General features: G+C 47.6%; 1 protein-coding gene across 1 annotated transcript in view; it reads left to right on the top strand.

Annotated features, from left to right (window-relative positions):
- The window catches only part of LOC124702781 (transportin MOS14), a 35,736-nt gene extending 15,198 nt beyond the window's left edge, over positions 1–20,538 (top strand). Inside the window, exons 14-21 of the mRNA XM_047234942.1 lie at positions 11,050–11,135; positions 13,852–14,039; positions 14,124–14,216; positions 14,591–14,778; positions 14,891–15,002; positions 15,884–16,038; positions 16,418–16,534; positions 19,644–20,538. Coding sequence (XP_047090898.1) covers positions 11,050–11,135; positions 13,852–14,039; positions 14,124–14,216; positions 14,591–14,778; positions 14,891–15,002; positions 15,884–16,038; positions 16,418–16,534; positions 19,644–19,874 — 1,170 coding nt within the window. The 3' untranslated portion in view covers positions 19,875–20,538. The remainder of the gene's footprint in view (positions 1–11,049; positions 11,136–13,851; positions 14,040–14,123; positions 14,217–14,590; positions 14,779–14,890; positions 15,003–15,883; positions 16,039–16,417; positions 16,535–19,643) is intronic.
- The last annotated feature ends 2,311 nt before the right edge of the window (positions 20,539–22,849 follow it).

The raw sequence follows: 22,849 nt of genomic DNA, 5'->3' as shown, positions 1-22,849 counted from the left end.
CGAGGATGGAACGTGATGAGGTCTAAGACCCCGTGTGTGGCCCGATCTTGCGGTTGACCCGAAATCCAAAGGGGAAAGGGAGGGAGAGCGCGAAGAACATGAAGAACACGAAGAACACGAGGCACTCACTCACGCACACCAACCCGATACAATCGATACTTACCCCCGTGGCTCGATGGACCACGCCAATAGAATCAACCCGGAAGAGACGCGCGGTAGAATTCCGAGGTGAGAGATCGGTGAAGGAGATGAATCTAGGAGTGGGAGAGAGAGTGGTAGCACTAGAATCTCACACACCAAATCCAATCATCCAACAAGGGTAGCCTTGATACAAAGGGGATGAAACCCTAGGGAGACAAAGCTCAAATCCATGTCTAAGCCTAAAATCTTGTCTAAGGAGTAAAGGAGATGACCTAGGTGCTTATATAGAGGTACAAGGCGGCTTGGGTCGAAAAGGTACGCGGTTGGTCGACTCGGGCCGTTTCCGGTCGAGTCTGCCCCGCGAAATCCGGTCAACCGGGCTGTAGACCGGCAGCTCGGTGCGGGGCCGGTCAACCGGCCGCCAACCGGGAAGTTCGCAAAAGTTTCCCGGCTTGGCGTCGGTACGACGCCGGGGTGGATCCGGTCCGGGGCCGGTCCGACCGGCCCGGGACCGGCCTGGCGGCTCGGGCCGGTTGGCCGGCCTCCGGACCGGCTGGGCCTCTTCCTCCCGCCTCTTCTTCCTCTTCCTCTTCTTCTCTCTTCCTTGCACCATGGGAGTTCCTTCTCTCCGGTTCCTCGATGACTCTTGTACCTAATGACATGTAACACACCGATATGAGGTAGCATTCCATCCAAGGTATTGACGAGGTCGAGTGTCGCGAGGAAGGAGTTCACCTTGACATATATGGCGGGGGTTTGTGTTGTTTGTCCACTTGGGGGACTCCTTGGCCATGGTGTAGCGTCGATGATAGTCGGGGCTGCACTTGTTGGTCTTGAGGCGTAGGTGTCCAAAGGCCACCCCGCATCATCTCCCCCCCCCTTGGGGAAGAGTCGTCCTCGACTCTTGCTCCTCCTCAACGATGATGTAGACGTTGATGCTTGTAGCTTGGGGAAGGACTTGTACAGTTGCCCTTGTATCCTTATGGATGCTCGTCGTGGTGCGGGCGTCCGTGTTGTAGTCCATATTGGGTCTCCCATGTAGTGGTGGAGGGACAAAGTCTCGGTCGAAGAAGAGCGTGGGGAAAAACAACTTGCGAAAGGAAAGCTTGTGGATGCCAATTGGGTGACCGGCGAACAAGAGGCTCTCAATCAAATACGAAGCATCAAGTCGTTTCTCCAAGAGGCATTTGGCAAAAATGGAAATCAAAAGAGTGTCGACGTATCCAAGATGTGGTAGGGCAAAAATTTGTGCATGTAAAAGTTTGCTTTGGAAGGTGTCAAAAATGTTGTGTGTAGCATTGTCCCACACAAATGGAACAATCAAAAGGCAAGTATCGGCGGCAAAATTTGGGGCAAAATTGTTATGTGCAATGGCAAAGCTATGGAGACCTCTAGCTTGGGAAAGTATGGTTGGCGTGAGCCGATTATGGGTTTCCTCAAGTGTCAAAGAATCCATTGCAAATGCCAAAGATGAAATGAGAAATCCAAAGGAGAGCAACTTTTGGTGTGACATGTGGCACAAGGTGCATAAAGTGTCTCTCACATGTATGACATGATCCTTGAGGTTCTCGGAGTGTATGATGATATCATCAATACATACACCAACCATTGTGCCAACAAGATGTTTCAAGATATGTTGCATAAGAAGCAAAAGAGGTGACGAGGAATTGGACCAAACCGGAAGCTCGACAAACCAAGTCGGAAACACATGAGGGCGAAGGCTTGTGGGAACATACCCTTTGGTGTGATTCCCACGGGTTAGGTCCTTGATGGGGTTGCTCTCAATTGCGCGTTTCGTGAGCTCATGCTCCGTAGCGGTGGAAGTAGTCATTCGGGTACCTATACACACAATAGCGAGAACAAAAAGCGTGTGTGCATGGTAGATGAAAACATCATCCATCATGATGTTCCATGACTTGTGCACATCACCATTAGTGTCAAGCAAGATAGTATGGAATGCATGGCGATGGTGCAAACGGCAAGAAGGTGCATTCATGGCATGTGGTAACTCATGATCATCAAAAAGTGAGAAGGCTATGGGGGCCATCTCGTGGACAATGAAATAAGCATTCTTGCATACCAAGCATAAGAAAGAGCAATTGTTCGCAATCTTGGATGCAAGGATCATGGAAGAGTGTAAACATTTGGGACAAAGCATTTGGAAGCTAATGTCATCCTTGTCATTATCATTGCAAGCAATAGATGGTAAAGAGCAAGTGGTCGACATATTGCAAGCAATGGTAGAAAAATTGAAGCTCTCATAGCATGGCATGGTCATGGTATCACAAGCACTCACTTCCACATGATCAACAATGTTATCAAGCAAAGTATCGCATGGGAAAATGAAAGTAGCATGTGATGTAGCAATTGTATCATCAAGATCATGCATGCACTCATAAGTCATCATGTCCACTAGTGGGATCATGGCGTCACCAACACGTATGTTGTTACCTTTGGAGGCCGACTCATTTGAAGTAGGTGTTGTGGAAGTAGGAGGATCCATGTGGTCGACATGTCCATCTTGGAGCAAGCATGGTGAGATATCATCATCTTCATGCACCATGTACATCGTCTCCATGATCGGGAACTCGTCCTCCGTGGAACCTAGTGCAACATAAGAAGACACAAACGAGGGAGAGGTTAATGTGTTAGCAAATGCGATGTCCTCCATGGACCTATCATCTACCTCTCTCAACTCACTTTATGTATCACTCATGTCCTCCAAATGGAAGCACTCAAACTCACATGTGGGGTGGAAGTCACTCAACTCACTATCACTCTCGCTCAAGTGGGCTAAGTGGCTCTCATGCTCACATGGGGTTGGTACCAACTCATCAATCAAGCATGTAGGAGTAGGTTCGACTTGCTCATCTCCATGCGCCTCCGTGGTTGAAGGGAACTTCCCATGCTCAACCATCTCAACTCCATGCGCCTCCGTAGGTGAAGGGAGAATCCCATGCTCACCATACTCAACTCCATGCGCCTCCTTAGGTGAAGGGAGAATCCCATGCTCACCATGCTCAACTCCCTCGCCTCCTAAGTCGTCCTCAAGTGGTGGCATCTTGGAGACTTGTGCATTGAGCTCGTCGAAGTAGAGCTTCTTGGCGCTTGGCGTTGTGCATTGCCATGCCATGTGACCCTTTGCCTTGCACACCTCACATAGGAGATTGGGACATTCCCGTGGAGGGTGGCCTTGTTGCTTGCACTTGTAGCATCGGAGTCCATAGGCGTATGGCGAAGTAGGGGCCATTGTGGTGGTGGCACAAGAGTTAGGAGTCGCCGTATGAGGAAGGTCTTCATGTCGAGGTTCTCGTCCTCTTGCCTCATCACCATGTCTTGAGTGGTGTCGTCGAAGATCATGTGTGGACGGGTGTCGATGTAGACCATGAGGTGGTGGTGGTCGACGACGATCATGAGATGGTGTGAGTCGATGACGGTCCTTGCCATGCCTAGATGATGGCTCATGTTGGGGGCGCTCGTGATGCTCCATATGATGTCCGTGATGTCGATGATCTTGTGCATAGGCACTCTCATGATGGCGCCGTGTGGAGCTCGGAGAAGTGTGTCGATGACGCTCATGATGGGGACGCTCTTGATGATCCATATGATGGTGCCATCGTGGAGGTCCTCGATCTTCATATGTAGCTCCATTGGCCAAGTAGGGGTATGTGGGCGCCTCGGCGTTGTTCAAGGTGGAGTCGAGGTGAGGCTCCGCCATGGTGTCGATGTCGTAGTCGTGGCGTTGCTCCACCATGACGTCCATGCTTGATGAGCCATTGTCGATGTAGAGCTCGTCGATGTTGTCCTCAAGGTGGTGCTCCACCATGTCGTCCATGTTGGCGATGCTCGCTGAGCCATAGTCGGTGTAGAGCTCCTCGATGTCGGTCATGTTGGCGATGCTCGCGGAGCCATAGTCGGTGTAGAGCTCCACATGTTCCTCCACATCCGCGGTGCTTGAAGAGGTATCCTCCTCGAAGTGCTCCATGTAGTCCTCCGTATCCTCTTCTTCGCTATCCATGTTAGCAAGACAAGATCTATATGGTGTATGTTAGTGGAAGAACACTACCTCGCAACCTTACCGTGGTATGACAAGATTGGGGTGATCCAACAAACCGAGAGTTAGAACAATTGTATCGGGCACTCACACAAAGACACACGCAAAAGCTAGCAAATATGGTGGTAGGTGAGTGTGGTGGAAAGCCAAAAGACGAAATCCGAAATCAAGTGTATTGTCAAGAGTGGGTGAAATCCAAAATCAAATGTCAAAGCGATGATCACTATAAACACGGAAAAGATATGGAACGCACACACGAGATGAACGGGGTTAGTGCGACCAAGGAATGAGCGGAAAAGTGTAAGAAGCCCTTAATCAAGGGTGCTCGGTGTCACACTAACACAAGAAGAGATCAAAGCTTTGGTTGCAAACGAAGAGACAACAAGATTCACACGCGGCCTCTCTTCTCTTTTTCTCTCTTTTGCTTAAAAGCTTTTTCTCTTTTGTATTTGGTGGCACTTGCACTCTTTTGTATCTATGGTGGCACTTTGTACACTTTTGTATGTATGATGACACTTTGCACCCTTTTGCTCTTTTTGTGTTTTGGCGGCTTTTTCTCGCACTATGTTAGCGTTAGCTCGCTTTTGCTATTTTGCCACACGAGTTTTGCTTAGAAGCTTGACTCCACACTACACACACACCTCACAATCGGGGCCACGTGCAATGTCTCGCAACACTCAATAAGCAATGCTCGATAGGATAGATCGCAAAAGAAGAGGGGTTACAAGGGAATGCAAGTTATACCTAAGATGTTAGGCGGTGATGAACACACAACTTGCGATGATGGCGGTGATGTCAAGAGTACGGTTGCAAGCTCGGGGTGCCTCGGATGTCGTCGCTTGCTTCGGAGCTGCGGGTTAGTTTCACAAACAAGGCACTCAAACCGAACAAGCAAACACAAGTTAGCGGAAGAAAAGGGTCAAAGTAGCTTGGCGGTGGTGGCGGTGGTAAGCCGGTGGTGGGTGGTGTCGATGCTCTTGCGGTTGTGGCGGTGTTTATGGGGCCGCGGTGGTGTTTACCGGTGGTCTGCGGGGCTGACGGAGCTTTCCGGCGGATGAGAGGGGTGGTGGTGGTCGGCGGTGGTCGGCGGTGGTGGTGGAAGTGGTGGCGCCCGGTCGGGGGCCCGGTTGGACCGGACTGTGGACCGGATGGTCCGGTTGGCGCCCGGTTGACCGGCTCTGGCGCCGGCCGGCCCGGTCTGCGCTCCGGTTGATCGGATTTCACAACCGGCCGCACGTGTTCTTGAGCCAAATCGTCCAAATCGACCCAAATCGAAGGAAAACGATGGAATTGGGGGCTAGAAAGTGGGGGAAATAGTAGATCAAGCACCTCAACACCGAATCCATGGACCAAAACCACTCAAAACGCAACCAAATCGCAGATCCATCAAAAGGCAAATTAGGGCAATTTTTTGGGGATTTTTGGGGAATTTTTTTTTTAGAGACGAAATTGGATGGGTGAGGGGTCAAATCCGCGGAAACCAAAGGCTGCTGATACCATATGATGAGGTCTAAGAACCCGTGTGTGGCCCGATCTTGCGGTTGACCCGAAATCCAAAGGGGAAAGGGAGGGAGAGCGCGAAGAACACGAAGAACACGAAGAACACGAGGCACTCACTCACGCACACCAACCCGATACAATCGATACTTACCCCCGTGGCTCGATGGACCACGCCAATAGAATCAACCTGGAAGAGACGCGCGGTAGAATTCCGAGGTGAGAGATCGGTGAAGGAGATGAATCTAGGAGTGGGAGAGAGAGTGGTAGCACTAGAATCTCACACACCAAATCCAATCATCCAACAAGGGTAGCCTTGATACAAAGGGGATGAAACCCTAGGGAGACAAAGCTCAAATCCATGTCTAAGCCTAAAATCTTGTCTAAGGAGTAAAGGAGATGACCTAGGTGCTTATATAGAGGTACAAGGCGGCTTGGGTCGAAAAGGTACGCGGTTGGTCGACTCGGGCCGTTTCCGGTCGAGTCCGCCCCGCGAAATCCGGCCAACCGGGCCGTAGACCGGGCAGCCTGGTGCAGGGGCCGGTCAACAGGCCGCCAACCGGGAAGTTCGCAAAAGTTTCCCGGTTTGGCGTCGGTACGACGCCGGGGTGGATCCGGTCTGGGGCCCGGTCTGACCGGCCTGGGGCCCGGTTGGCCGGCCTCTGGACCGGCTGGGCCTCTTCCTCCCGCCTCTTCTTCCTCTTCCTCTTCTTCTCTCTTCCTTGCACCATGGGAGTTCCTTCTCTCCGGTTCCTCGATGACTCTTGTACCTAATGACATGTAACACACCGACATGAGGTAGCATTCCATCCAAGGTATTGACGAGGTCGAGTGTCGAGAGGAAGGAGTTCACCTTGACATATATGGCGGGGGTTTGTGTTGTTTGTCCACTTGGGGGACTCCTTGGCCATGGTGTAGCGTCGATGATAGTCGGGGCTGCACTTGTTGGTCTTGAGGCATAGGTGTCCAAAGGCCACCCCGCATCAGAACGGTTCCGTGCCAGCAGAATGGAATGGTTCCATTCCATTCCACCCCATCCCCAAACCGAACACACCCTTAGGCCTTGTTTGGTACTAGTGTTTCAGTGGGGATTAGTGGGGATAATACTCTAGAGTATTGGGTGAATCACTGCTGTTACCCAATCCCCCACAAACCCCATTCCCAATCCACTAGGTAGGGGTAGAGTATTGGGGATTGAAAAAATTACACTAAAATTTAGGGGAAAAGTGGGGATAAGTGGGGATTAAACTCTCTCATACTCTAGCACCAAACATCCATTGGGGTTAAGTGGGGATTTAAAGTTTGGAGTGGATTATCCCCGCTAATCCCCACTAAAACTCTAGTACCAAACAAGGCCTTAAATTACTACTCCCTCTGTTCACTAATGTAAGACCTTTTAGCCTTTTTTTAAACCGTAAATGCATGTATGTAGACGTCTTTTAGTGTGTAATTCACTCATTTTGATCTGTATTTAGTACACTTTGAAATATCCAATGTTCTTATATTAGTGAACACAGGTAGTACTCCATATTAATATTCAGTCATGTCTTATACTGCTGTACTTTATTTCATGGGCAGTCAGACACTCATAGTTGCTCGAATCATTTTCTTATTGACGGGTTGAAGGTTTTATACCAGTACAGAAGTTTCATGTGAGATATATTTTTTTTTTCTCTGACACACGCCTAAGCGAGTGTCTTTGTATATTAGAAGGAGCCGCAAAGAGGCGGAAAAACTGTACAAACTGTAGCAGCGCTACAAGAGAAAGACAGAGAAACAAAACAAAAGATCTAAAAAACAAGGACAAAAAGAAGAAAAGAAGAAGAAAACTATACATGGGTTAACATTTGTTAACCCAACAGCCAGGGACTTAGGGAGAGTCCGGAGGTCGAGCATGGAGAGGTAAGCGACGTAACTCCTTGGCGCCGGCAAGAATCCATAGCCGAGCCTCCTCGAGGATAGAGAGAGAGAGATCCATGTGACAAGGGCTCAGGCTGTTGAAGACGACATCATTCCTGGATTTCCAAATTCTCCACAGGGTGAGGATGATGATGGACCTTGCAGCCTTGAGCAGGCTGGGGGCAACACGAGTGGCAGCCGTCTCAAACCAAGACGAGAAAGTCTCATCGTGGCCCGGCAAACAGGCCTACAAGCCAAGTTTAGACAGGGAATGGAACCGGACTTGCTTGGCAAAAGGGCATTGCAGTAGGAGATGGCTAATTGACTCGGATTCTTGATCACAAACAGCACAGGTGTCGAAGTAGACAGGCCATGTCGCAGCACTGCGCTCACCGGTCCAACGAGCGATCAGCCGCGAGCAAGCCAAGCAAACACTTTGCACTTGAGGGGAGCCCAACAATCCCAAATGGCCAAATGGTGCGGAGATAAAGTTCTTCCGGCAAAAAGGGCATTGTACGCAGACTTGCTAGAGTATAGACCGGAGCTCGAGAGATTCCGGATGAACTCATCCTCCGTGGCAGGTGACGAGACTTGAGCTTCGGTGAGATCGACCAAAAGCGTAAACCGCAGGACCCCTTCAACGGAGAGAGTTCCGGAGATGTCCCCGATCCAAGAGTTGTTGGTAAGACCCTCGAGCAACGGATCCGGAGCTGAGAGCGTTGGGGCGAACAAAGCAGCAAGGACAGCTGGAGCAAGTTGGGAAATACTCGTCCGGCGATCCATCCGTCGTCGAGCACCTGGTGCAAAGCACCTGTCGGTGGCCAAATGAACAAGAGCCTCAACATGAGCATTGGAGCGGATAGGGAACATGGCCCATGGTTTCGCAGGGTCAACACGGCGGAACCGGGGCCATCCGGCACGCAAGTGCCCAACTCGAGCGTTTGATGTCTAGTACGCCAAGGCCTCCCATCTCAACAGGACGACAAACATCTTTCCAGGCGATGGCACAGCCCCCACCGCCATCATTGCGACCAGCAGACCGTAAGAACTTCCGTTGGCATTTGACGATAGCCTCACTAACGGGTTTGGGGATATCGTAGCTAACATAGTGTGGATGGGGACTGCAGATAGCACAGACTTGACCAACACAAGGCGATCTCCCTTAGAGAGGAGGTTGGCATGCCATCCAGAGAGCTTGCGGTGGAGGGTGTCGATGATGGGTTGAAGGTCCTGGGCCCGCAGCTTGTAAATGGACAGAGGCACCCCAAGGTAGGTGATAGGAAAGTCAAGGACAGGGCAAAGCAACTGATCAGCACTTAGCTGCCTATCCATCTCAGAACATTTGATCGGAGTAGCTGCACTCTTGAGGATATTAGTATGTAGACCAGTGGCTTCCCCAAACATCTGTATCAATTGCTTGATGGTATCAATTGCTTGATGGTATCACAGTCACTGAGGGTGGGCTTGAAGAAGATCACGGCGGCAGAGCTGCAAGCAATCCCAAACGAGCAGAAAGGTCGACCAAGTAGTGAAATACCTGCATAACCAGAACAAAGAGCATTGGGGATAGGGGATCCCCCTGCCTGACACCACGGTGGTGGAAGAATTCAGCGGAGGGATTGGTGTTGACCAAAATGCTGGTAGAGGCGGTTGACAACAACAAGCAGACCAGATTAATCCAAATATGCCCAAAGCCAAGATGCTGCATAAGCTCGATCAAGAACGACCAAGATACTGTATCAAAAGCTCTAGCAATGTCTAACTTCAGCAAGACAGTTGGGGCATTGGCAGAGTGAAAGGACTTAGCTAGCTGCTGAACAAGCATGAAGTTATCCTGAATAGTACGACCACGAATGAAAGCCGATTGATTGGGAGTGACCATGGATGGCAGAATAGGGGCCAGACGAAGGGACATGGTTTTTGCAATTAGCTTGGCCACACTATGCACAAGGCTGATAGGTCTATAGTCCCGGATCTCGGATGCATCCAGCTTCTTAGGGAGAAGAGTGACAAGGGCCTTGTTGATCTTGGAGAAACCGTGAGCACGACCACAATGAACAGCTGCAAAGACTGCCATAATATCCTCTTTTATGACAGACCAGCAAGACTTGAAGAAACAGCCAGTAAACCCATCAGGTCCCGGAGCACGGTCACTTGGCATGTCCTTGATGGCAGCGAGAACTTCTTCCTCAGAGAACTCAGCATCGAGGTGAGAAAGTTCAAAACGGGGCAGTCCCAAGGCATCCAGATTCAGGGAGAAGTCACGGTCAGCAGGAGCACTAAAAACATCCTCAAAGTGGTTAGCAAAGGCATCTTCAATGAGGTTCTGGTCGACCAGAATATCACCATTATGGCTAATTTGAGAGATGAAATTCTTGCGGCGACGGTGATTGGCATGGAGGTGAAAGAATTTGGTATGGGCATCGCCTTCCTTGAGCCAGAGGATACGCGATCGCTGTCGAGCAATAGTACGTTGGAGGGAGCAGAGACCTAAAAACTTCTTCTTTAGTTCACGCCTAAACCAGCCTTCCAAGAGGCTCAGTGGACGGGATTCCTGAGCTACATCAAATTTGTAGATGAGTTCCTTAGCACACTCAATCTGCATTCTAATGTTGCCCACATTTTTATCACTCCACGATTTGAGGCGACGACCAAGGGTGCGGAGCTTGTGGTCAATGGCTGTGATAGGATTTCCAAAAGCAGGTTCAGCCCAGGCAGCTTGCACTGTCTCATGAAAACTAGGAATCTGCGGCCAAAAGGGCTCAAAATGGAATCTGCGGTGTTGACAATGAGTAACTTCAGTGTGCAGCAGGAGAGGACAGTGATCACTGATCAAAGTAGCCGCACAAGTCAGCAGACAGTTTGGATGTCCAGCTTCCCAATCAACAGAGCAGAAAACACGGTCCAGGCGCTCGAGAGTGGGATTCTCGCGCTCATTTGACCAGGTGAAACGACGACCATTCAGGGGGAGGTCACGCAGCTCCAGATCATCAAGGGCCCTGCGAAAACGACCCATCACCCGTCTAGAGACATTAGGATTGTTTTTGTCAGCAGCTTGGTAGATCATATTAAAATCGCTGTTGACAACCCAGCCTCCTTGGTGAGAGGCCCTAATGTCCCGGAGCTCATCCAGGAACAGCACTTGATCCTCATCAGAGTGAGGACCATAGACAGTGGTAAGCCACCATGAGTTAGAGCCAACCACAAAACGGGAGGTAACCGAGAAGCGGCGAATATAGTCAATTATGTAGCTGTTAGTTTGTACTCTCCTTTGTTTCTGTTACAGCTTTCATTTTAACATGCTGCACTCTACTGCTGTTTCTCAAATGTAATGTACTATGTAGATCGTTGGTTCAGTAACAGAACTCTACATATGTCTGGGAAACTTTCCATTCATGAACTGTTAATGATCGCCATCTAAAACTGCAATTAATTAAGTTTTCCTTTTACTTGTACAGATTGACATAGACAGAGATTATTTGCTCGGGCACAACCCTGGTGCTTACACAAAAGCCATGAATATTGCAGTTCGTGGACTTCACAGGTGCTTACAATGTTTGACTCTTGTATGTTTTGCCCTTATGTTCCTTTTGGGTTTTAAGGGCATCTCCAGCGGCGCGACACATTTTATTGTCCGCGCGCGTCCGTTTGCGTCGCGCCGCGGACGCTAAAATGTCCGTTTTTGTCCGCGCGTCCGTTTGCGTCTGGGGTTGGCTCCAGCGGGGCGACACATTTTTTTTCTTGTTTTTTTTCCTCTTCTCCATTTAAACATAGTTCCAAATATTACATATTGAAACATGATTTTACACAAACTAACACATAGTTTGGAACATGGTTTACACAAACGAACACATAGTTAGACACAAATATAACATTTTAAAAAAAGAAACCAGTTGTGTTGATTTCCGTATGTTCTCTGCCAAGAAAGAACATTCGAGGGCACACCCAATCACCCAAACTGGAAAATCCAGCGGGAGGAGACGGTGCCCTTGTTGGTTCTACCGAGGAAGAATAGACAGAGACCTCCACTACTGGCTTCGTCTGGCCCGTAGCCAGATTCGTTGCAAAGAAAGAACACTCTAAGTTCTAACTATCGGTGTCCGAGTCCGAGCCGGATTCGCCGGTGTGGTAGTGCCTGCGGCAGGCTGTGTCGTCGAACACCTTGACGATCATCTCGCCGTCCCCCTCGTAGAGGAAGGTGAGCTGGCAGCCGGGCTCGAGCGCGAGGTCACGGGTGAACTTGTCCTACCTCGTGTGTAGGTACATCTTGCCCTGCCCGTCGAACAGGACCTCCACGGTCCAGCGGCAGAAGTTGCAGCTGGCCTCCCGTAGCTGCAAATGCGCCGGCTCGACGCCATCGACGAACTCGGCGAACTTGTCCGGGAGCCGCTTGATGCCGAGTGGGTCATCGTCGATGCGGAGGAGGAACTCGAAGCAGCGGTCCTCCTGCGAAGACGAGGAGGGCGCAGGCGACGGCGAGCGTGGGGCCGTAGCTGCTCCACCACGGCGGCCCCTTCCCCGGCCCCGGGGCCGCCCAGGGCCGCGGCCTCGACCGCCTCGCCGGCCACCAGCACCGGCCATGGACTTCCTCGCGGGCCTGGCGGCGTCGCAGGAACACCTAGGCGATGCTACGGTCGAGCTTTGTGGCGGCTAGGGTTTCTTTGGAGGAGTGGATGAGGAAGAAGAACGCGCGCCTCCTTTATATAGGCCGGAGGCATGCGGTGGCCGCGGGACGCGTGGCGTCGCTATTAACGTGGTTGGCGGAGGTGGGCTGCGGCCGCTCGGCAGCCGAGGCATCGCCATTAGCGTGGCGCAGACTGCCGAAGCGACGCAGCGGCGCCGGTCGCTGGCGCGTTTGAGAAGACGCATCGACGCAGGGTCGCTGCCAGGCGGGCCCGACGAAACGTCCGCCAGACGCGAGCGGACACTTTGCGCGTCCGCGCAGCGTCCGCAGAGACGCATCCGAGGCGCATATTTGGGCCAGGTTTGCGTCTCCGCGGACGGCCCGATCACTTTGCGTCGCCCCGCTGGAGGTGGTGCGAGACGCATTTTCGGTCACGGCGGACGAAAACGGACGCCGGGCGACCGTGCTAGCAGCTTCATGGATTAATTTAAACACGGTACAGTTAGTGGTGGTTTATGTTCATTTGCTGTTACCATGTTTATATTGGATCAACAAATTACAGACGATTGTACTTAAGCTATGCAATTGAGAAGGATGCCCCCTTTGATGTGGGGGCAAATATATTATGTTTCACAAGAACATGCCAGCTATGTAGATAAAAATTAAGATAGACAAATACTAGAACAGTAGAAGTGCCTAATCTATTACTTTCTGATATAACTCCAGAAAATGCCGTGCAGCATTGCTAAATACATTGCAGCCAATAGAGATGAAAGTAATGCCATGTAGAACAAAGATGAAAGTAATGCCATGTACAATCAAACGCGAGGAATAAAATTGACTGTTGTCATGACGTCAACTTTGTTTGTAGAACTAAAAGTAGTTGAGATACACAAATGAAGAACAGTACTGGAAAGTAGTAGAACAAAAACATGGTTGCATGCATCTCCTGCAGGTCAATGTGCTAATATCTGACTAATTAATGGATGCACCATTGGCTGAGGGTTACATCCTCCTCTTGAGAATGTATGCTCAGCCATTCATTGAAGTGAATTTGTTGATTGGTAGAGATCAAATCTCCCCTCTGGACCCTAGTTAAACTTTTTTAACTTGTAGAATTGGGCACGATCTAACTTACAATAATTGATAACTATCGAAGGCAGAGAATGTTAGTGTGGAAAAATAATGTATTTATTGAACTTCTTGATTGGAGAGATTGAATCTCCCCCATGACCATAATTACACTTTGTAACTTGTAGGATTCGGCACCATCTAACTTGACCATAATTACACTTTGTAACTTGTAGGATTCGGCACCATCTAACTTACGATAATTGATACTAGTATTAAAGGCAGAGAACCTATCCAGAGCTAATGTGGCTTAGGGTGCTACCGTGCTCCCAATCCACGGCAGAAAAACTAGGATGTTACAGAAAAAAAATCTGAAAAAATTCTGCGGATTGGCACTTAGTTACAATCCACAACGTTTGACTGTTGATTGTGCTGCCATGGCTTGGGAACATGTAACACCACAAGCCATGGGAGCACTGGATATGTTCTCGTCAAAGGCAATATGATATGAATATGATTTTACTCTATCAATAATGGTATGAGCAAATGCACTTTTGTTTTTCAGAATGGGTGCTTTGTTCAGTCACCTGACAGCGTCAGTTACATCTGGTCTGATTGATGATGATATAATTTTGGTTCTTCTGGGTATATTCTGGCCGCTCCTTGAAAAGCTTTCTCAGTCATCTCATATGGAGAATACTAGTTTATCTGCAGCTGCATGTCGTTCTCTTTCTTCGGCCATACATTCTTGTGGTAAATTAATCTGATGTCTAAAATGCAGAATTTCAAGCTTTATGGTGAATAGATCATTGTGCTGATCAATAGTGAATTTTACAGGGCAGCATTTCCAAATTTTGTTACCTAAAATTCTGGAATGCTTATCGACAAATTTCTTACTGTATCAAAGGCATGACTGCTTTTTAAGAACAGGTAAGGCCTGATACTTTTATGCACAGTTAAGTGCTGCTTGTTGTATAAAACTATGCATGCATCATTTGGCTTGCGTTTCCTGCTTCACATACCTGCAAGCATAAACTTAGCTCACCTGTAGAATTCTGTGTTTAATTATACGTGGAGATCAATGGTTATGTGTTACCACTTACATGTGTCTTTTGATTGCCTTTTGAGCCACTATGCATGCTCCTAGGAAACCATTTTTTGAACTGCTTTGTAGTTCTACATGGAGAAGGAAAGCATGATGCCCTACAATAGGTTGATAGCACTAAGATGCTACTTACTACTGCAGCTTCTTGTTTCAATATATTTTGTGGTCTTATCTTCATTGATATTATTGATATTTACAGCTGCCAACGTAATTGAGGAATTTGGCCACAAGGAAGAATATAGCGCTGCATGTGTCAGAACTTTTGAAACGTTCAGCTCTGCAGCCTCACTATCAAATTTGAATTCTTCTTACACATGTGACCAAGAACCCGACCTGGTTGAAGCCTATGCAAACTTCACATCTGCATTTATCCGCTGCTGTCCAAAGGTTCTCTTTTGTGCCATGTCCTCTATGTCAAGGTGTTTAGTCTCCATTATTGTCACTTGATATGGATTGACAGTTCGACACTAATTCTTATGTTGATTACATGGTTAATCAGGAAGCTGTCATAGCATCGGGTTCACTGCTTGAGTCGTCATTCCAAAAGGCAGCTATATGCTCTACAGCAATGCACCGAGGGGCAGCAATTGCTGCGATGTCATATATGTCATGTGAGTGCCACGTATCCACTTTTGTATATAGCCTTCTGCTATATACTCCCTCCTCGTCAAAATATAGTGCATCTTAGTTTTATCCTAAGTCACACTTCGTAAACATTGACTAAAAAGTCAACATCTATAATACCAAATCAATATCATTAGATGCATTTCATATTGTATTTATATGGTATTGTAGATGTTGATATTTTCTCCTATAAACTTTGTCAAACATTACAAAGTTTGACTTGAGACAAAACTAATATGCACTACAGTTTGATATGGATGGACTAGTTAAGTGCAATGATCACCCCCACTGTTTTTTTTGGATAGTCATCAATGAGTAAACTTGCCTGTCACATTCAAAAGTAAGAGATAAGCTGATCGCAAAAAGGGATAGTAAGAGATATACAGATGGAGGGGGTTCGATGCTATGTGCACAATACAGTAGTGTGTGGCGTGGACTGTTGGTAGCAGCATAATCGTGTCAAGTTAGAACCTTTTCTATTGGAAGTGCACATATATTTTTCTGTCTACTTTCTGCATTCCTGGTCTTCTAGATAGCAAAGGCAATTTGTATAGCAACTGTAGAGCATCACCTAAATCACATTTGGTGAATTCATCTCCTTGCTTTCTATATGTAAAGGTTTCTTTTCTATGAAGTAAGTTGGTATATCACTGGAATCTCGGAAAGCACCCTTGTTTATTTATAATGGGACAACTTCTAAAATCCATTTGTTCATGTTTATTGGGTGATCTTAGACTCTGATGGAAACCTTAGACTTGGCCCTGTAGCATGTTTTAGCTCAAGCAATTGCGCTTAACATAGCATAACACTTCTTGATGTGCTCATTTGATCATTTCAAGCTAAGAATTCAAAAGTACGACACTTGCAGGTTTTCTTGACGTTAGCCTCACTGCTGTCCTGGAGTCTCCAGAATGCCTCGATGGATCACGTGGTGTGGTGCTCCTTCAAATTTTGGCACGCTGTGGTGAAGGTCTTATGTCTAATGTACTTTATGCTCTACTTGGTGTATCAGCCTTATCAAGGGTGGGTAGAGCTTGAAGAGTACTTTTCATAGTTGCTTCTTTGCCACTACTGGTGCTTGCTCATTTTTTTACCTATACTCATCATTTCCTTATGTGAAACATCAAAACTGGCAATTACATTATGCTTGCACCTCTAAGCCTTTCAATGATCTCTGGAATCTGGACCTTGTCTACATTTGCCCTATGGCATAAGCTAGCATACTGATGATCATGCCGTTACCAATTTGAATAATGAATCCTGAGCATATTGATGATGATACTACTTATAGGAACTTGCTTCTGTGCCTTCATCCATTTTACTATTGATAATTATGGTCTATTCAGAAGGAAAATACGGTGACATAGGGATGCTGCAGAATATTGATGATTTTCTTCAACAGGTGCATAAATCTGCAACAATGTTGCAGCAATTGGCAGCATTATGCAGCCTCTGCGAGAGAACAATGTGGAAGGCTATTCTTTGTTGGGATTCCATCTGTAGGTGGCTGCAATCAACGGTACCTTTTCAGCATTTCCAGGATTACTCTTTTGCTGTAATTGTGCTGTCATGTTTTTCATCTTCATTTAGTGTTCAGCTAACTTCAGAAGTATTAACATTAACATGACGTAGTCTGTGGCATCCACTTACCTTACATTTGGCTTTTCCAGATGTGTGATCACATTCTGTTATGTCACTAATAGTATAATTGGAAGGTTTAGCAAGGACGTGGACTTTTGGAACATAGGTGCTACGCACCTTGATTTTTTAGCCACTCGTTTTGGCTGTGTTGTCAGTGCATTGAATGCATCATATTATTTTATGAATTCAGCTTTACAATTTATACAGATGGAATACACTGCTGTGTATGGCCAGTGCAGGTCCCACATCATTAAACCAACAGTCGGTACAGATAAGAACAGGAACTTTGTTTTTTTAGGGGAATACATGTCCTGGGTAGATCGAATTTACCAAGTTACATGACAGTGCACACACGGGAGCATCCAGAATTACAGCTGGAACAGAGCTTTACACACACAAAAAAAAGCAAAAGAACCCAAAAGATGAAACGATCGTCTCGGCGGAGCAACCCAGACCCTCTTCCGCCGAGATCGATCCAGAGCCAGGTGCTCCAGGACAAGGCTGCAGAGATCGATCCCATCCTCCGCTCTTCTTCCTTTACCACAGGGATGAGCCGGAGGTGGTAGGCTAGCAGGAGCCGGCGGTGGCAGGCTAGCAGGAGGCGGCGAGCTGCACGGCCTCGTCGCCGTCGACCTGGCGATGCTGCACTGCCTCGTCGTTGTGTGGCGTCGTTGTCGTCGACCTGGCGATGCTGCACTGCCTTGTTGCTGTGTGGCGTCGCCGTCGTCGACCTGGTGAGGCTCCACGCGGCTCCGGCTCGGTGGCGTTTGGTGCGACGGAGGGACGAGAGGCGACTTCATTGTGGAAAAGCACCGCGCTCTCCTCGTCCGCGCGTTCCTGGTCATCCTGTAGAGCTCGTCCCCGACCCAGCGACAGAGAACAAGGGCCTCCCATGGAACTTCTGAAACTTCCGTCTGATGCATCAGAAATAGCAAGTGTGATCCCAATTAATGATTGCCCATCCACTAGAATGCTACAATGCTCCAGTCCATACCATACCCAAACAAGGCACAAATAATCATATAATCACTGAGCAAAAATATACAGATGGACTAAACCTCAAAGCTATTGATACCAGCAACATGGCGGGCAGCCAAATTAAGCTAGGGATAGATAGAAGGCCGTCACCGATCAGAATGAATAACCGAAATTCCCCATTGATAGTCAAGAAAACGGACCAAAGAAATGGTTGCCGTGGAAATGGCAAAGGTTACCTGCCTATCAGCGGAACAAGACCGATTAATCAGCAACCCCATGGCCGCCGAATCGAATCGGAGTCTGCCGCGATTTACCGCCGCTTCGGTCCGACTACCAGAAACCCGTCTCCACCGTTGCACGGCCACGTCGAGCGCGTGCACGCCCGCCATGCTAGCGCCCTCCGCGTCCCCCTTGACCCAAACAGGAACAGCCCGCCGTAGCCGCATCCCCCTTGACCCCAAACAGGAACAAGCCGCCGTGCTAGCGCCCGCCGCGCCAAAGCCGCCATGCTACCGAGGGAAGGGCGGCCGTACGCTCCTCCACGCAGGGCTCCGCCCATGCCCCCAGGATTCGGACGCGAAAGCGCTCGCCAAGCTCCTTCTGGATGGCACAGGCAGCAGCGGCGGCCTCGGGTACTCCCCGGGGTGCATCTTGTCGGTCGCCGGCCGCGGGGGAGATGGAGATGCGAGGGACATGCAGCTATGGAGGAGAGGAATTTCTGTGGGGGATGGAGATGGGGAAGGGAGATGCAAAGGAGATAGAGGAGGATGTTGGGGGGGCAGGTCTGCTTTTAATACAGTAGGCCACCTGTCAGAAACCTATACGGTTGAATACAGGAAACAACCTCAGCAATACAACAAGATATACATGCATGTAATACAGCACATACAGTGGTCCATGCACAGATGTCAGGTTGTAACGTTGGGGTGCATTGGACCTGAGATTATCAATGCATTTTCCGGTTTAGCAAATGCTGTTCTTGCAGACTATTTTTCATAACTGCTTGTACTTTTATTTAACGATGCTTCTAGTGGAACAGTCAAGGATGGATTGGAGATCATGGATTTCGAGTCGCTCGACTAGTCACGACTAGTTGATGAGTCGCAACTGCGATGTCGACTCAGTGTCTATGAGTCGAGCGACTCATTCGGTTTTTTGGGTCAAATGACTCAAAAATGACCCCACCTCATTTTTTTCTTCAATGTTGCCTACAAAATCTAGATCCAACTGCCCAGTTTTCTCCCATGAAACCCAAAACAAATCCTCACTCCTGCTGACCTAGACTTCTCCCTTGGTCGTCGCCTCCACCTGTTCTTTCTGGCTCCTGATCTTCTCCTACAATGGTTGCTGCTGTTGCGAGCAGTGGCGGAGCCAGAACTTCAAGTTTGTGTCGTCATTTGAAATTGATGTCAAATACATATATTTTTTGTTTATTTTAATATACTTTTTCATGATTTATACTAGCATAAAAATGATTTGCTAAAAACCTGTGTGGTCAATTGACCACACAGGTCTTAATGTGGCTACGCCACTGGTTGCGAGGCTCCTCCACTGGTTGATGGGGGTGCTGGTCTGCTCCTCCGCCGGTGTCTCTACTGCTCTTGTTGGTCTGCTCCTCCACTGTCTGCTGCTCTTGCTGGTCTGCTCCTCCACTGCCTGCTGATCCCAGCATCCTCCCGCAACTCTCCCTTCACCGGCCTTCTATTATATTACATGTTTACATACTAGTAAGACTGGTATTTTATAGTACCTAGTTTTGACTAGTCACGACTAGTTTATCCCCAGATCGACTTGTGGACAGCAACTCAAATTTGTGGATGTAGGCATAGAACCTGGTCATCTTAAGCTGCTGCTTGTTGACACAGAAGAAGTTTTGCTACCTTCTTGAGTTCTTGTGTTATATAGCCTATATGTCCTTTGATGATATTTTGTCACTTATTATGCCACTGTAGCTTACTTTCCGTCGTATATCTGTCTCATTTTTGCTGAAATGTTCAAATGTTGATCAGGTGAAATCTTTACCCTCGGAGTACCTAAGGCAAGGGGAAGCTGAGATGATAATTCCATTATGGCTCAAGGTGCTTCAGGATGCAGCCTCAGACTATCTTCACAGCAGAACTGGGGATAATGGCAGAAACCATCCTGATTACATGCAAGGAAAAGGTGGAAGGACCCTTAAACGCATAATTCGAGACTTTGCAGAAAGCCACCGAAATGTCCCAACCCCCTGTCCTTCTTGATACCGGACGGAACTGCCTTGAACTGCCCTGTTGCACCATTCCCGTCTGGAATACATGAGCTAAAGAGGGTCCGAGCTTGCATGTGGATCTTGACAGCTCGCATTGGGGGCTCAGGTTCGATCCCAAGGTTTTGATTCAGGATGATATGTGTTTCTTCAGATGTGAAGACCAAGCTAGGAGCTGTGACCTGCTTCCTGCACCAACATACTGAAGAAAAACGAGAGGTGGCCAACCAAGAGAGGTTGCTCTGCTGACTATTTTTGAGTAATCCAGTAGCCTCATGCAACCAAGTGCTGATGGCCTTTCCAAAGAAATTGTAGCGAGATGTATGGTTTCTGGGTGGGCTATTGCAGCACTTGTTATGCTGGGAAGCCGGCAAAGAAGCAAGTGGAGAAGGTATATGTGATAGTTGTGCATATTATTCTTTTACAATTGGTTTTCTGTACAAAACATTATGTGCCTTTTCTTTTCAAGATACAAGGACTGAGGTTTATCCCTTGACAATTCTGAGATTAAGGTAGAAATGAGACTCAAACCTGAGTGTGAGGTTCACATCCATGTGTGCAAACTACTACACCCATAGTAGTTCTTCAAACATTCATGGATGAGTATTTCATCTCAAATTTTGAGTTTTAATGGGAAAAGTGGGCATTTGATCGAATCATTATTTGGCTAAGTGAAGTCGAGGGAGACATTATGTGAAATGTATATACTCCCTCCGTCTCAGGGTGCAGATTGACACATACGTCCGTTTGTATGGGTCCGTCTAAATGTCCTAAACAGCAACATAAATTAGACGGACTAACGTACACCACCCGCTTGGCCTGCCTGCAAAGCACGTCTATAATGTGAAAGAAAAAAAGGTACTCCATCGATAGGGCACGCTGCCCCACTGTTTGCTACCGCTGGGACTACTCTCCGTCGTCGCCTCCACCAAACTCGTCCCGGTGCAGCCATTGCCTGCGTCATCCTACCGTAGTACCGTCGGCGCATGCGGATAAATGGTGGTGAAGGAGTGGAATCCAGCAGAGGAGGAGGACAAGAACTCGGCAGGGGAGGAGGGGACAGAGGGACATGTATGATTTCTTTGATCCGTCTCTTCCGTCTCCCATATCAATGCAATTGTTTGTAAATATTCTCTCCGTCACATCCATGAAAATTGTCTGAACTTTATCTAAATTTGGATGTATCTAGACACTATACATAGCACCTAAATACATTCAAATTTTGACAATGGAGAAGTAGATGAGTTTTTGGCTCAAAATTTTCTGGGAGACGCTCGCTGCACGGTTGGATCCGTGCTCCCTTCGTTGCTGGTGCTCAAATTTTGGCTCTGGTAGTGGCACTGATTTGTGTTACGAGTAATCGAGAGAGAATCGAGCGAGAGAGACAATGATTGAATCCAGTAATATTTTCATTGATGATTGAGCACTTATATACAGGGGAACATGCGTCTCCAAACGAGGCGACGTTTCGGAAGGCGGTTCCTGGAGGCGACGCTCCAGGAACGACATGTCGGTTCCACATCGTGGGGGTTCCCCACATGTGGTTACAAGCAAAGATTTAACTAATTAATTACATGATTAATTAAATCCTAACACTCCCCCTAATCTATGCTTGTCCTTGCAAGTGTTCATCATCTTGAAATAGTCTCCTCCAAAAACCCAGTGGGAAAAATGTGAGGAGTCCTCCAAAAACCCTGTGGGAAAAATGAGGAATAGTATAAGATATGTTGTTAAAACTCCTTCAAACCCAGTGGGAAAATAAGGAGAAAATGGTACAACATATTATGGTTATTGCATCTGTTAACTCAATATGAAGTATATCCATAGAATATAGATGTCAACAAATATGTCGTGAATACTTTCCTAAAAACCCCGGTGGGCAAAAGGGATAGTATGACATATGATCTTATGTTGATATTACCTCATTAAAAACCTTTATTAAAAACCTTTATGAGAACCTGTAAAGTAAACTCACTAAGGGAAAAAGAGTATAATATGATGCTTTGAACAGGAGTAGTTCGGGAAGATACTCCCCCTGAATCTTGCAAATCTCGGAGTCGTCGCATACCAATTTCATGAATATATTTCTGGAACATTCAAGTTGGTAGAGACTTTGTGAATAGATCATCGCATGATTTGACTTGTAAGATGTTTATTTCCCCACTCTTTTGGAGTTCATGGGGATAAAACAACTTAGGGGCAATATGCTTAGTGATATTGCTCTTGACGTATCCTGTTTGCATCTGTGCAACACAAGCTGCATTATCTTCGTAGATAATGGTAGGTGATTCGATAGAACCAATTCCACATGATTGTTGTATGTGGTTTATCATCCTGCGAAGCCACACACATTCGCGTGATGCCTCATATAATGCGATTATTTTAGAATGATTGGTGGATGTTGCAACTAGAGTCTGTTTCGAAGACTTCCATGATATTGCAGTTCCACCATGTAGGAACACAAAGCCGGTTTGTGATCTGGCATTATGGGGATCTGATAAATAGCCGAGCATCTCGTGTATCCAATCATATTGGTGTCCAGATTTCTCTGAAACTGAAAGAATAGGCCAAGATCTTTTGTGCCTTGGAGATATCTAAAGACATTCTTTACTCCCGACCAATGGCGTTTGGTAGGAGTTGCGCTGTGTCTAGAAAGTAGATTCACTGCAAATGCGAGGTCAGGTCTCGTACAATTTGCAAGATACATAAGCGCTCCAATGGCACTGAGATATGGAACCTCGGGTCCCAACATCTCTTCTCCATCATCCCTCGGCCCGAACGGATCTTTCTCTACGTCTAGAGATCGAACCACCATGGGAGTTTTAGACGGATAGGATTTGTCCATATTGAATTTCTCCAATATTTTCTGGATATAGGCAGCTTGGTGTACCATTATTCCCGAGGGAAGGTGCTCGAGTTGGAGACCCAAGCAAAATTTGGTTTGACCCAAATCCTTCATCTCAAATTCTG

This window comes from Lolium rigidum, chromosome 3, assembly GCF_022539505.1.
Source record: "Lolium rigidum isolate FL_2022 chromosome 3, APGP_CSIRO_Lrig_0.1, whole genome shotgun sequence".
Taxonomy (NCBI): Eukaryota; Viridiplantae; Streptophyta; class Magnoliopsida; order Poales; family Poaceae; genus Lolium; species Lolium rigidum.
Note: the sequence above shows the minus strand (reverse complement) of the source record. Positions and strands in the feature narration are given on the sequence as shown.